General features: G+C 38.1%; 1 protein-coding gene across 2 annotated transcripts in view; it reads left to right on the top strand.

Annotated features, from left to right (window-relative positions):
• The first annotated feature begins 2,680 nt into the window (after positions 1-2,680).
• The window catches only part of LOC121389655 (sulfotransferase 1C2-like), a 46,851-nt gene continuing 34,562 nt past the window's right edge, over positions 2,681-14,969 (top strand). Inside the window, exons 1-5 of one of the 2 annotated variants that reach the window (XM_041521302.1) lie at positions 2,686-3,084; positions 3,612-3,932; positions 4,656-4,759; positions 5,787-5,961; positions 7,418-8,188. In XM_041521302.1, the coding sequence (XP_041377236.1) occupies positions 2,886-3,084; positions 3,612-3,932; positions 4,656-4,759; positions 5,787-5,961; positions 7,418-7,527 (909 nt within the window). In that variant the 5' untranslated portion in view covers positions 2,686-2,885 and the 3' untranslated portion in view covers positions 7,528-8,188. Of the gene's footprint in view, positions 3,085-3,611; positions 3,933-4,655; positions 4,760-5,786; positions 5,962-7,417; positions 8,189-14,969 lie in introns of those variants that run through there. The other variant, XM_041521303.1, reaches the window with a different exon arrangement.

Here is a 14,969-nt window from a genome sequence, read left to right as displayed (position 1 = left end):
CATAAGGGAAGCGGGTAATGGGGTTGGGGGAACTAGATAGTGACTGGGTCTGGGTTTTCTCTCTCAATATCTGTGTGGTCCTTAACCATAAGTCCGACGTCATATAACCGTAAATAAAATGTGTTGAGTGCGAAATAAAACATTTATTTAAGGTGATCTTAGTGCTAAGATCGCGTCGTGTAACGGGGCTCTGGGCCCAATTTCACAGCACATCGTAAGCCTAGTTTTGCACGTAAACGTAAATCTCCGAATAAATCACAATTCTTATTACAAGAAATATAGTACACGTATTTTATGTTCCTTTGTCCTTAAAATGCTCCATCTTCCGTAATGATGTAATTTCCTGCATGAAATAGATATCAAACACATGTAAATGAATGTCTGGTATAACTGCTAGTTGCAGACGTAAACTTACGATGTTTAGTGAAATAGAATCTAAGATGTCAAACACATGTAAATGAATGTCCGGTATAACTGCTAGTTGCAGACGTAAACTTACGATGTTTAGTGAAATAGAATCTAAGATGTCAAACACATGTAAATGAATGTCCGGTATAACTGCTAGTTGCAGACGTAAACTTACGATGTTTAGTGAAATAGAATCTAAGATGTCAAACACATGTAAATGAATGTCCGGTGTAACTGCTAGTTGCAGACGTAAACTTACGATGTTTAGTGAAATAGATGTCAAACACATGTAAATGAATGTCCGGTATAACTGCTAGTTGCAGACGTAAACTTACGATGTTTAGTGAAATAGAATCTAAGATGTCAAACACATGTAAATGAATGTCCGGTATAACTGCTAGTTGCAGACGTAAACTTACGATGTTTAGTGAAATAGAATCTAAGATGTCAAACACATGTAAATGAATGTCCGGTGTAACTGCTAGTTGCAGACGTAAACTTACGATGTTTAGTGAAATAGATGTCAAACACATGTAAATGAATGTCCGGTATAACTGCTAGTTGCAGACGTAAACTTACGATGTTTAGTGAAATAGAATCTAAGATGTCAAACACATGTAAATGAATGTCCGGTATAACTGCTAGTTGCTGACGTAAACTTACGATGTTTAGAGAAATAGAATCTAAGATGTCAAACACATGTAAATGAATGTCCGGTATAACTGCTAGTTGCTGACGTAAACTTACGATGTTTAGTGAAATAGAATCTAAGATGTCAAACACATGTAAATGAATGTCCGGTATAACTGCTAGTCGCTGACGTAAACTTACGATGTTTAGTGAAATAGAATCTAAGATGTCAAACACATGTAAATGAATGTCCGGTATAACTGCTAGTTGCTGACGTAAACTTACGATGAAATAGAGTTAAGATGTCAAACACATGTAAATGAATGTCCGGTATAACTGCTGTCAGAAACTTACGATGTGAAATGAATGTCCGGTATAACTGCTAGTTGCTGACGTAAACTTACGATGTTTAGTGAAATAGAATCTAAGATGTCAAACACATGTAAATGAATGTCCGGTATAACTGCTAGTTGCTGACGTAAACTTACGATGTGTAGTGAAATAGAATCTAAGATGTCAAACACATGTAAATGAATGTCCGGTATAACTGCTAGTTGCTGACGTAAACTTACGATGTGTAGTGAAATAGAGTCTAAGATGTCAAACACATGTAAATGAATGTCCGGTATAACTGCTAGTTGCTGACGTAAACTTACGATGTTTAGTGAAATAGAATCTAAGATGTCAAACACATGTAAATGAATGTCCGGTATAACTGCTAGTTGCAGACGTAAACTTACGATGTTTAGAGAAATAGAATCTAAGATGTCAAACACATGTAAATGAATGTCCGGTATAACTGCTAGTTGCAGACGTAAACTTACGATGTTTAGTGAAATAGAATCTAAGATGTCAAACACATGTAAATGAATGTCCGGTATAACTGCTAGTTGCAGACGTAAACTTACGATGTTTAGTGAAATAGAATCTAAGATGTCAAACACATGTAAATGAATGTCCGGTATAACTGCTAGTTGCTGACGTAAACTTACGATGTTTAGTGAAATAGGCTCGTGGACTACAAATGTTCACCTTTAGTCATAGCCCGAGTACTCTGGCTGTAAGAGAGTTAGACGGACATTTGGACCATTATGACGCTCTCGTTACTGCCTTATAACCGTCCTTTTTTATCCGTCTAGCTCTCTTTTAGAGTACTCCGGCTGCTTTAATCATAGCCTTGTTGGACCTAAAAGAAATTTCACACGTGTGAAGAATGCGCTTTGTGGAATAATATAATCTATCACCGTTGTGAGGAATATATAAGGCAATTCCAATCCGAGAGACAAAATGTCTTTTTTGTGAGGACAGAGGTTTTCCAACCCGAGGGACAAAAACTTTTTATCCCGAGGGTTGGAATTGCCTTATCTATACCTCAACCCGGTGATTGATTCTTTTTCTTGCCCATTTAATTACAATAACAAAACATTAATTCTGTAGGCTAAGTACGGTTTGTTTATTGCTGAACGATTCGTAAACATTTCACCTTCAAACAATGAAACTCATTTAATGATACGCTGAAAAATATATGCAACGACATAAAAATGCAAACAACTTAACAATAAATATAAAGTTGAAAATATTAATTTGTTTAAATATTTTTTTAAACAATTATACAACGTGATATGGCAAACAGAATTTTGAAAACCATAAGTTATGATGTCAATCATCGTAAACCATGAGTTATGACGTCACGCGTATGACGAAATCGTCTAGCCCTCGGGTCAGACAGATTTATCTAGCCCTAGGGTCAGAAATATTTTTCTAGCACAGTGCAAAAGCTGGATAACCCTGTCCAGTAGGCAAGAAAATGATGTCCAACACAGCTTAATTATTTTGTTTCAGGAAGAATGGTAGATAAATCAGAAATCAAGTCTGTGCAGACAAAGGTGACCCTAAAAAGCGGAATGTCGTTCAACGTGGGAGATACTGGAGAAATGTGGCTTCCGTCGGCTCCATTAAAGAATTCTTACGCGGAACAAATCCCTTTGATAAGAAACATGGAGATTGCGGACACCGACATATTATTAGCCGGTTATCCCAAGGGAGGTAAGTATGATAATGTTCAAAATTAACGTTTGTTTTGACCTCGATTTTTGAGCAACCTCAAATAAGGTGAGAAATGAGCTGAATGTACAGACATTGATATTGTAGACAAGAAAATGTATTTCATGCACGTTACCTTTTTGGTTTTTACATAAGGACAAAGAAAATAAAGAAAATTTCTGGTCAGCGCGCGTTTCTATTTTGACCCTCGCGCGTCAACTCCCACCCCCGAGGTTTGACATTGATGTTTGCCGGGCTTTTTTTGCTATGACATGAAACCGCATTTCGTAGCCAAAATACCATTGCGCATGAACTTGGACGTGCATTCTGATTTTAATTAAAATATGCCCCTTATTTCGGTGTCAAATATACCAACTTTTCTGTACAATCCATGCTTAATAAAGATAAAAATAAAATAAAATAGGGGCCTATTAAGCAAAAATATGCTGCGTCCCCAAATCAATTCTGGAGCATTGTTCTGACCATAGACCGACTTTTGTCTTCTTCTTCTTTTGTTTTGCCTAATATAGGATCCAACTGGATGTTTCACATCTTCAACATGCTTCTAAACGGGTCGAGCGACTACTGCAACACGAGCAAACCTCTACACTTCCTGGAAACAATCGACATCCCAGGACTGGAGGTCCAAAAAAGTGGAAGAGTCCTAAACACGCACCTGCTGTTCCACCAGCTCCCCAAGCAGATCATAGAGAAGAAGAGACCCATCATCTACGTGCTGAGGAATCCTAAATCGGCCGTGGTGTCGCTGTATCATCACTTCAGAGATTTCAAGCCAATCGAATTTGAAGGATCCTGGCCCCAGACGTTAGAATCTTTCATCGAGGACAAGCGTAAGTAATCTTGATTTAGATTAAGCTAGTCTGGGAGTGGCAGTCCTCGTTTTGGCAGAGCAAAAAGGAATAAAATATCCAGTGAATGGTCTCCTCTGGAGTGGCAGTCCTCGATTTGGCAGTGCAAAAGGGATGAAATGCCCAGTAAATGATCTCAAGATTGGCACTTCTCGTTTTGGCGATGCAAAAGAAATTAAATGTCCAGTAAATGATCTCACAAGTGGCACTCCTCGTTTCGGCGGTGCAAAAGGGATAAAATGTCCAGTAATTGATCTCCTCGGGAGTGGCAGTCCTCGTTTTGGCGGTGCATTACTTAGAGATGCTTAGAACCAACCTCAATTTTGTCAAATGTCCATTAGAGAGCATTGTGCAGAGATACGGACTTGACCATGTATTACGGTTTTGTCGTTCACACTCTGTAAATTGTACTTCTGAATTCCATGTCTGCCAACTCTTGATAATTAATTGTTTAATATCAGATTTATCAAGACACTTATAGGTGCCTTGTTTTCTGAAAACCAATGTACTATACATACTTTCTGAAATATATTTATCATGACCAGACGTTAAAAAAATCCTGTTTGTGTTTTAAACGGAAAACCATACAGGGTTACAGAAGAAAAAGTATTTCTCAAACAGGAATGGCTTAATGAATACGATTATGTTGATAAAGACTTTCATCTGTAATTTTCATGTTTTAAAATATCTGATTGTTGCTTCCAGTGTGGTATGGCAATTGGTTCGACTATGTTTTGGACTGGGAGAAAGCGATAGCAGATAACCCCGAGTGTCCCATAACTGTGCTGCATTACGAAGATCTGTTAAAGGTAAGAGTCGTTTTACAACACGTCGACTAAATGTTGTCAATGGTCATCATAATTTGCAATCAAAGATTAAACTAATACACTCACTTTAGAGATAATACGAATATCGCAGCCCCTTAATTTTATTGTGTTTAAATCCAAACAGTCAGATAATGTAGTGTTGAAAGGGGACCAACTAAGTACTATGTATAGCTGATCAAGAATTGAGTGCCGAATACTTAAAAAACAGACCCTAGTTTTTAAACACTAAGACATAGTTTTCACCATTAGAGTCGTTCATGATTACTGAAATCAAACACTACTTATATTTTATTGTTTAGATTACCCATTTCCGTACAACCGATGTGTTTCTGGTCATCCTGGTGTTTCTAATACCACAAAATACATTTTTCATATTTTTAAAAACGCACGTGCGTCTGAAAAGTAATAATTATGGAGTCGTGTTTTAGTCTATTATTAAGGGTATTTCAACGTCACAGACAGTTGTTTCACTCTGTTGTATCCAAATTTGTTAATGGTTTGTAAATTAACCAAACTTAGTGTCCAGTTTTACGGATTGAAACTATGCTCTAGGTGAAACATATGCCTTAGTGTTTAAAATCTAGGGTCTGTCCCTTTAATAATGGGATGCGTTGCCTTTTTGAGGGGGTTTAATCAGAGTTGCTTCCCTTTTGTACACCTCAAAATACGAGAGTGGTAATATTTTTAATTAAAGGATGCAAATTTGTTTTGTTTTTGTTTCGTTCTTTTTCTTTCGTTGGGGTTTGTAGGAGTTGGATTGGGTTGGTTGTTTTTTGTTTTTATTGGTTTTGTTGTTGTTGTTGTTTTTTTTTTTTTTTTTTTTATGGAGGTGGTCTGTTTCTGATTTTTGTTTGTTTATTTGTTGGTTGATTGATTGTGTTTTTGTGTGGGTTTTGTTTGTTGTTGTTTGTTTGTTGTTTTTGTGGGTGTTTTTTCCTTTGTTTTTTTTTTTGTTTTTTTGTTTTACTCGTTACACGTAGGGCACTTGAATCTTCATTTCTGTTTTAAGGATCCAGCCGGAGAGATCTACAAACTATCAAAAACTATCGGCGTCGAGAGGAGTGAACAGCTGTGTTCTCAGATCGCCGATTCTTGCGGACTGGACAGACTCAGAGTCCATGGTGCAAAAGTCGATGCTTTGAAATCTCTCTGGAAGGAAGGATCGGCAGGGTTTTATAGAAAAGGTAATTACTGCATGCAAGTGACCGGTTTCGGTGGGGTAGGTGTTAAGCGGCATCACTTAAAGGAACTGTCTTGAGTTTACCATTGTCAGATATGTTGAACCATTAAAGCGAGAGACCCTGGGTTTTAACCACTATGACATATGTTTCACTATTAAAGCCGTTTTTGACGTTTTGAATTAGCAGTACTTACAGTTTACTATTTAGACTTTACATTTTTATACACATGAAGTGGTTTTGTTCATCTAGGTTTTTGTAATACCCCAATATGCATTTGTTTTATAATTCCAAAACCGCAAGTTCGTCTAAGAAGTAATGGTTAGTTATTTTTAGACGGTATTTCCTCATTTAAGCATCACATACTTCCGTTTGACTTTTGTTGTAACTTTATCCAAATGTGTTGCAGGTTTGAATATTAACTAAACTGAGAGTCCATTTTTAGAAGCTGAAACTAGGATCTGCTCCTTTAAGGTTTCTTAAAGATGAAAATAAGTTTATTTTTAGAAACTGTTTATATTGTCCTAATGTTTGTAGTAGATTGTAGGGTCTCCACGAGTACTGGAGTACTCGGGCACGGGTCGAGTGTAGCAAGACGCGAGTCTGTTCACAGGGCTCGAGTACCCGTACAAGTGAGACAATGTAGAGCTTTAATTTCAGCACTAAATGATCAGTAATACAAGTTACACCATAGTTATATGACCATGTGCTTATTTCTCTTTTTAATCTGGCTGTCCGTCCGTCATAATACTGAACGTATCAACCGGTTTCTAAATACAATAGAATGGCATTATTTGGCATGCATGTTCAGCGCTGGAACTAAGATGCATTATGCTATTTTATTGTATTCCTTAGTCTCATCATCACCTAGTATAAGTGTCGGGTACTTGGGGCCGGGTCGAGTTTGACCCTCGAATACTCGAGTCCAATACATTTGACTCGTGGACGCCCCAGTAGATTAAATGTGTTTTTCTTTCCTAATATAAATTTGTTTTCGTATGTATGAAATGTTTTGGAGATAAAATCTATTTTGAATTGCTACAAAGATTAGATTAACTAGAAACACATTTAATATACAGACTCCATTATTCTAATAAAAGAAAGAAAATATATTGCATATATGTAATAGTAGTCGCTTTTATATTTATATGCTACAATTTCATGGTCATATTCTACATTGAAAGTATTATTTATATAATTGAGTGGTGGGGAAAGTATAACACAATATATAAATCAAGGTAAAGTATATTTTAAAATTTTGTATAGAAATCAAAGTGTTTTTAAAACTTTTAAATTAATTCTGGATGGAATTTAAAAGACATTTTTTATAAATAATGTTTACTACATTTAAATAATTATTTTCAACATTTGTTTTTTGCACAGTATGAATTTGTCTTGCATGTTTGTGTTTATTATCTACATATACTCGTTTATTTATTACAATACGCTTCCTCTGTTGCAGGCAATGTAAAAGATTGGCAGAACTGGTTTACTGTTGCGCAGAACCAGTGGTTTGATGACGTGTACAGACAGAGAATGGAAGGGTCCAAGCTTAAATTCAGATATACATGAACTCACGCGGTCTCGGAGGAACATAATCAAATTCATATTATGTTTGTTTGATATCCAATAGGTTTTGTGTTTGGGTTCGTTCCTTCGTTCCTTCCTTCCTTCGTTTCTTCCTTCCTTCATCCATTTATCAATTCTATTCTTTCATTCATTCATTCATTCATTCATTCTATTTTCCGGTATAGTAGCTCAACAACACGAAAATAACCACAATGTGAAAGTTCTCCGATATAAAATCCTCGTAGTGGTTAAGCCATCAGATTTAAGGCTGGTAGATACTGGGTTCGCATCCCGGTATTGGTTTCCGCCCATCCAGAGCGTGTATAACGAATCATTAGGGGCGGGACTTAGCTCAGTTGGTTGAGTGTTCAACTGAGGTGCTTGCCTCGGTGGATCCATTCAACTGATTGAGTTTTTTCTCGTTCCAACCCGTGCACCACAAGTGGATAAAGGCCGTGGTATGTATTTTCTTGTCTGTGGGAAAGTGCATATAAAAGATCCCTTGCTACTAATGGAAAACTGTAGCAGGTTTCCGTTCTAAGACACTGTTAGATTTTAACATGATTGGTTAATCAATGTGCTCTATTTTATTTACGGTTATATGGCGTCGGACATATGGTTAAGGACGACACAGGTATTGAGGGAGGAAACCTGCTGTCGCCACTTCATGGACTATTCTTTTCGATTAGCAGCAATGGATCTTTTATATGCACCATCCAACAGACAGGATAGCACATACCACGGCCTTTAATATACCAGTCATGATGCACTGACTGAAACGAGAAATAGCCCAATGGGCCCACCAACGACGATCGATCCTAGACTGACCGCGCATTAGGCGAGCGCTTTACCAGTGGCCCATTGTGATCTAGTGGTGTCGTTAAACAAAACAAACCTGGTTTTTTCTTTCACTAACTATTAATAACCAACCACTAACCTACTGTCCTGGACATACAGCCCAGATTGCTGAGGCGTGTGCCCAGGTCAGCGTGTTTGAACCATAATCGGATATAATCAAGGAAATAATTTGAAACGAAATGAAATTTTATAAAGTGTAGCTTTTTGGTGGATATCAATTTTTGTCAAATATATATGGGTAGGGGAAACAAAACGTTTCATAACTTTGTTGCCAATCAACATAGCCTAACAAATCACCAGTCAAAATGTTGACATTAAAGCCGTCTACAAACTGATATATGACGTGCAAACTGGATTACTAATTAGGTCGCAGAGGTCAAAAGATTGTGAGATGTAACTATTTTAAAGATCTGACACCTTGGTATATTTTAGGGGCTTTTATGTTTTATTTTTTAACCTTACTCAGATCATTGCCAATGTCAAGGTTGAGCTTTGTTTAACGACACCACTAGAACACATCGATTAATGAAACATCGGCTATTGGATGTCAAACATATGGTAATTCTGACACGTAGTCACCAGAGGAAACCAGCTACATTTTCTATACGGTTATGTCGCGTCGGACATATGATTAAGGACCACATAAATATTGAGAGGAAACCCGCTGTCACCACATCATGGCCTACTCATTCGGTTAGCAGCAATGGATCTTTTATATGCACTTTCCCACAGACACGATAGCTCATACCACGGCTTTTGATTTACCAGCTGTGGTCATTGCCTTATAACAATAATAATGTTAAATAATACAAGAAGAGATAGTACCATTACCATTGGTGTGATTTTGAATTTTTTTATATAAGATTCTTTGAACCAATTATCACAGGAAGATCAGGGGAAGAAAAAATAGTAGTTTTTAAGAGGGGAAATTGTCTGTTTTAACAGCGGGGCTGATAGCTCAGTGGTACAGCAGCACTCGCCTGATGCCCGATTGATCTGGGATCGATTCCCGTCGGTGGGTCCATTGGGCTATTTCTCGTTCTAGCCAATGCTCCACAACTGGTGTAACAAAGGTCGTGGTATTTAACAGCATATCTGTGGGATGATACATATACAAAATCCCTTGCTGCTAATGAAAAGATGTTGTTGTTTGTTTTTTTGTTGTGTTTTTTGGTGTGTTTTTTTGTTGTTGTTGTTGTTGTTGTTTCTTTTTATCCCACTGTCCCCTTTCCCTTTACTCTTTTGAATTTCATCTCATTTCTTCCCGATCTGGCAACTCCTCTATCTTCCCGATCTGGCAACTCCTCTATCTTCCCGATCTGGCAACTCCTCTATCTTCCCGATCTGGCAACTCCTCTATCTTTCCTGTTTTCCTGAATTACGAAGTATGCCAGAAACTAATTTCAATATAAAACATTTATGTAAAATTCGTTTCAAGACGAAAAAAAAACACGTGATGGTATAGCCATAAAATCTGTTTATACTAGTATACAATCCAGAGTTCATTACATCACTTTTACCCCTGTTTTTTCAATGTTGAAATAGATCAACAAGTTCGCCTATTGCATAAATAATCTCGCCCGATATTTTTAGAATTTGTATGCTCTCGAATAACGCTATAAAAGGCGAAGTGTAATTGGTCGATATTTACATTGTTATTTATAGATGAAATGTCACCTGGACATGGGAGTCCATACAATGCTGTTAGATCTACTGGTAGACCAGTAGAGCTCATTTTAATCAGATTGGTTTTAGATAAAGTTCTCTATAAAGTGTAGTCTGTTTTAATGGAATATATTGTATTTTTACTATGTTTATCACGGGTAAGGCTCAAATAAAATGCCTACCTCTTTGTTTCTCTGTGTGACTGTATAATTAGCGAGAACATAAAACACCTGTGTTGACTCCTTCAGACTGCTAACGGCGCGCCCAGTGGAAACAAACAGACATAAATAACTGTTTTATTTAAAGGGACATACCCTAGTTTTAAATACTAAGGCATATTTTTTACTATTAGAGCCGTTTTTGGTAACTGAAATCATACTTTACTTAGATTGTATTGTTTAGATTATCTATTTTCGAACATTCGAAGTGTTTTTGGTCATCCTGGTGTTTTTAATATCACAAAATGCATTTCTCATATTTTTAAAAACGCACGTGCGTCTGAGAAATAACAACTATTGAGTCCAGTTTAATCTATTTTTAGAGGGTATATCACCATTTCAAAGTCACAGACTCCTGTTTCACTCAATTGTAATGTTATCCAAATGTGTTACAGGTTTGTAGATTAACTAAACTTAGTGTTAATTTTCACGGGTTGAAACTAGAGTATGCCCCTTTAACCACGTGCTCAGCACATTTTAATTACGGTTATATGGCGTTATATAACACATGATTGACGATCACGCAGATAATTAGAGAGGAAACTCGCCGTCGCCACTCCTTGGGCTACTCTTTTTTATTAATTAGCAGCAAGGGATCTTTTATATGCATTATGCCACAGACTCGATAGTACAAACCACGGCCAATTGTGGAGCACTGGCTAGAACGATAAATAGCCCAATGGATCCACCGACGTCGATCGATCCCAGTAGTCTATGAGCCAGACCAGATATTGGTACCACCTGGGTGGGCAAAGTCTACCAATGTTTTTTTCTGAAAGCCCTATACCAATAGATAATGAAATCACTTGATAGACCTTCAGAACTCACAGCTTAGTGGTAGTAAGTGTGAATTTATTAAAGAATGGTCCCCATGGCTCAACCTCTTTAATGAGTGAGTGATAGTAATATAGATATAATTAATATTAAGAAAATATAATGTATACATATATACATGTAGCAATATATATTGTGACTGATTTAGTGCGTGGCTTGTTTGGAGATCGCAGAGTTTCATGTCTTATTTAATTCAAAACAACTTCTTTCCTTCTTCTTATGCCATCTATATCTGTCTTGTATTTTTCCTGTTTTTCTTCTTCTTCTTCTTCTAAATCCTTTTCTGATTCTCATCCTTCTTATTCGATATTTTCTCTGTTCCCGTTTAAATCTCGGATCATAACAATAGTTATATTATAGATCACTGTCCATGTTCATCTGTATGCATGAATTGAACTTCACCCTGAATCAGTTTCTATTAGTTTTTGTTATTTTAACACAGTTTGTTGTTGCTTAGACCATGGATACAAATGTAAAGCAGTGATACAGGGCTCCCAAACCCGACACTGCTATATGATCTGGGACAATAAATATGTATTAAAAAAAAAAAAAAAGTGTGAATTCTACCACTAAGCTGTGAGTTCTGAAGGTCTATCAAGTGATTTCGTTATCTATAGGCATAGGGTTTTCACAAAAAAACATTGGAAACAGATACATACTAAATACATTGATCTACAAATGTATATAGTTTACCTCCATACAAAATGCGTCTCTGAGGCAGCAGGATCGTCCAAGACCGCCATTTCATTGCATTAACCTAGACACGAACTGCGAGTAGGGGAGAGGAGCCATTAAACGTAAATAAAATGTGTTGAGTGCGTCGTTAAATAAAACATGTCTTTCTTTCTTATAATTTACTCCGTGTGTGTTCAACTGGAAAGAAATCAAGCGAATGCAATGGCCAGTCTATTTCGTTAACACGTATCTGCTTTCAAATGTAATGGCCAGTCCATTTTGTTAAAATGTCGATGCTTCTAAATGTCACACATACTGTGTGGAATATAGATGTAAATGACATCATTATCAGTTGCTTCTATCAAAAAACTGTTCAAGCACGTGGGCACAACTTCTGACTTTATCAGGTTAATAAATAGGTGGAAGTCAGGCGGTGACAGATTTGGGGAATAAGGTGGATGATCGATACATGTAGCAGATACATGTTCTGATGGAAGAACTCACTAACTATGGGCTAGTGAATGTCAAATATTTGGTAAATATTACATATAGACTTAGAGAAGAAACCCGATACATTTTTGTTTCATTAGTAGCAAGGGATGTATTACATGCACCATTCCACAGCCATAATAGTACACACCACTGTCTTCGATATTCCAGTCGTGGTACACTGACCGGCCTCGGTGGCGTCGTGGCAGGCCATCGGTCTACAGGCTGGTAGGTACTGGGTTCGGATCCCAGTCGAGGCATGATATTTTTAATCCAGATACCCGACTTCAAACCCTGAGTGAGTGCTCCGCAAAGCTCAATGGGTAGGTGTAAACCATTTGCACCGACATGTGATCCATAACTGGTTCAACAAAGGCCATGGTTTGTGCTATCCTGCCTGTGGGAAGCGCAAATAAAAGATCCCTTGCTGCTAATCGGAAGAGTAGCCCATGTAGTGGCGACAGCGGGTTTCCTCTCAAAATCTTTGTGGTCCTTAACCATATGTCTCACGCCATATAACCGTAAATAAAATGTGTTGATTGCGTCGTTAAATAAAACATTTCTTTCTTTCTTTCTTTTGGTACACTGCTTCGAACGAACAAAGGTAGCCGATGGGCCCACCGATGAGGGTCGATCCCAGACCAACCGCACACATCAGTCTAGTGCTTTACCACTGGGCTACGTCCAGCCTCGATAAGATGGAAGCCACAGTTATGCAATCTTGCCGTGTGAGCAGGAACAAGGAAGAAAGGAAATGGTTTATTTAACGACGCACTCAACACATTTTATTTACGGTTATATGGCGTCGGACATATGCTTAAGGACCACACAGGTATTGAGGGAGGAAACCAGCTGTCGCCACTTCATGGGCTACTCTTTTCGATTAGCAGCAAGGGATCTTTTATATGCACCATCCCACAGACAGGATAGTAAAGACAACATCATTTGCTGCACCAGTTGTGGAGCTCTGGCTGAAAAGAGAAATATCCCAATGGGCTCACCGACGGAAATCGATCCTAGATCGATCGCGCATCAGGTGAGCGCTGTGAGTAGGAAGAACACAACATCACATTCATCTGGATGTTCTGAAGTCTTTCTTGCGAGAAGCCTACTTCACTGGCCATAAGCGTAAGAGACAGAGGGGCGGAGCAAAACCTCAATTTCGGGGGAAAATTAAAACAATATTCGGGCAAAATATGCTAATCTGAGACCTTTTTTACCATGTTATTCCATCATTCTACCCTCAAAATAACTTTGCGTAGTGATTCGTGTGCAACCCTATATCAGCTGTTTGGTAGTAATGCTAATATGAATAAAATTATGTTGTTATCCAGATTCGGGCATTTTTGTTTAATCCGGGCAAAAAGCAAATTGCTCCCATACAAAAAAAAATTAAAATTAAAATTAAAATATACATATAAAAAATGATAACACGTATGCCTGTGTCACTGAGTATGTACGGGGTTGTTAGCGATCGTTCTTGGATAATAATGTTACACGAGTGCGAGTGCGAGTGCTCATATACCACTAGAGTTTCAAGCATGTCCGTCCCGGGGCCTGTGTCTGGAGAGCCAGTGACTTGCTCCGGGACAGAACAAAATTTAGGGGACAATTTTGAAATTTACATCCAAAAATTAAATAGTCGGCTTTTAAAATTTTGATGCGCATCTCTAATTAATATAATTAATAAAGAAAATTCTACTCATTAAATTTGGTCGATAGATAACTAGTTTAAAGTGATGGGGGGGGGGGGGGGGGGGGGGGGGGAATGGACAGAATTTTGAAAAAAGAAATTTGTAGGATTAAAAAAAAAATAGAACAAAAATTACAAGCCAAAAATAAAATGAATTGACTGCTCGGCCGAATATTTATATAATTTGGAGCATGTTAGGACAGTCCAAAAATAAATAAGAGAAAGAAGAGAGGATCGGACTATTTAATAATATTTTTGTAAGAAGAAGTAATTTCGAAATAAAATGTTGAACAAAGGTCTAAAAAGTCCAATCTATATGGTCCGGGCCAGGTGGGGGGGGGGGGGGGGGGGGGGTAATTTGGAGGTGGGCGGAATTTGGAATACAAATTTAGTAGTTAGGTCAAAGGCCGAAAACCAAAATGAGCTACAAACATTTAAGTCCAAACAATAAAATTAGAGTGCTCGACTGAAAAGGTTTTAAGGTGATTTGAACAATTTAGACGGGCTGCCAAAATAAACTGCGTCGGACTGTTTACAAAAAAATAAACATAAAATTTTGAACTGCGGCCGAAATGTTTTAAGTCTAACTAAGCCCCAAAGAGGAGGTCCCTGTCCTAAGAGAGGGTGCGCAGCGGAACTCATGGCGAGTTGATGGGATGATCGGCTCGGAACCTCGGGAAGAAGTGGGGCAAGTCGATGTAATACTCTCCCCGAAGTAGTGCTGAGTATTCTGCCGGTCGTATCAGCTTGATAATCCGATGGATGATTGGATTATCAATCTCTGCCTTCAGCAAGCCTTGCCGGTACATCCTGTTCCGCTCCGCAGTCAGGTAAAGGTGCGCCTTCCCTCGACATGCTGGAACTGGTGCCGCCCTTGACCAGATGGTGTTGGTTTTCAGCTTTTTGGGACGAAGGGGGCCTGGTAGTTGAGAGGTCGCAGTGAACTGCTCCTTCACACACTCGCGGTACCGTCCAGGAAGCTTGTTACGGGCGATCTGCAAAGTCGTGGGCTG

Source organism: Gigantopelta aegis, chromosome 15 (genome assembly GCF_016097555.1).
Source record: "Gigantopelta aegis isolate Gae_Host chromosome 15, Gae_host_genome, whole genome shotgun sequence".
In the NCBI taxonomy this organism is placed as follows: Eukaryota; Metazoa; Mollusca; class Gastropoda; order Neomphalida; family Peltospiridae; genus Gigantopelta; species Gigantopelta aegis.
This window is presented reverse-complemented; position numbering and strand designations above follow the sequence as displayed.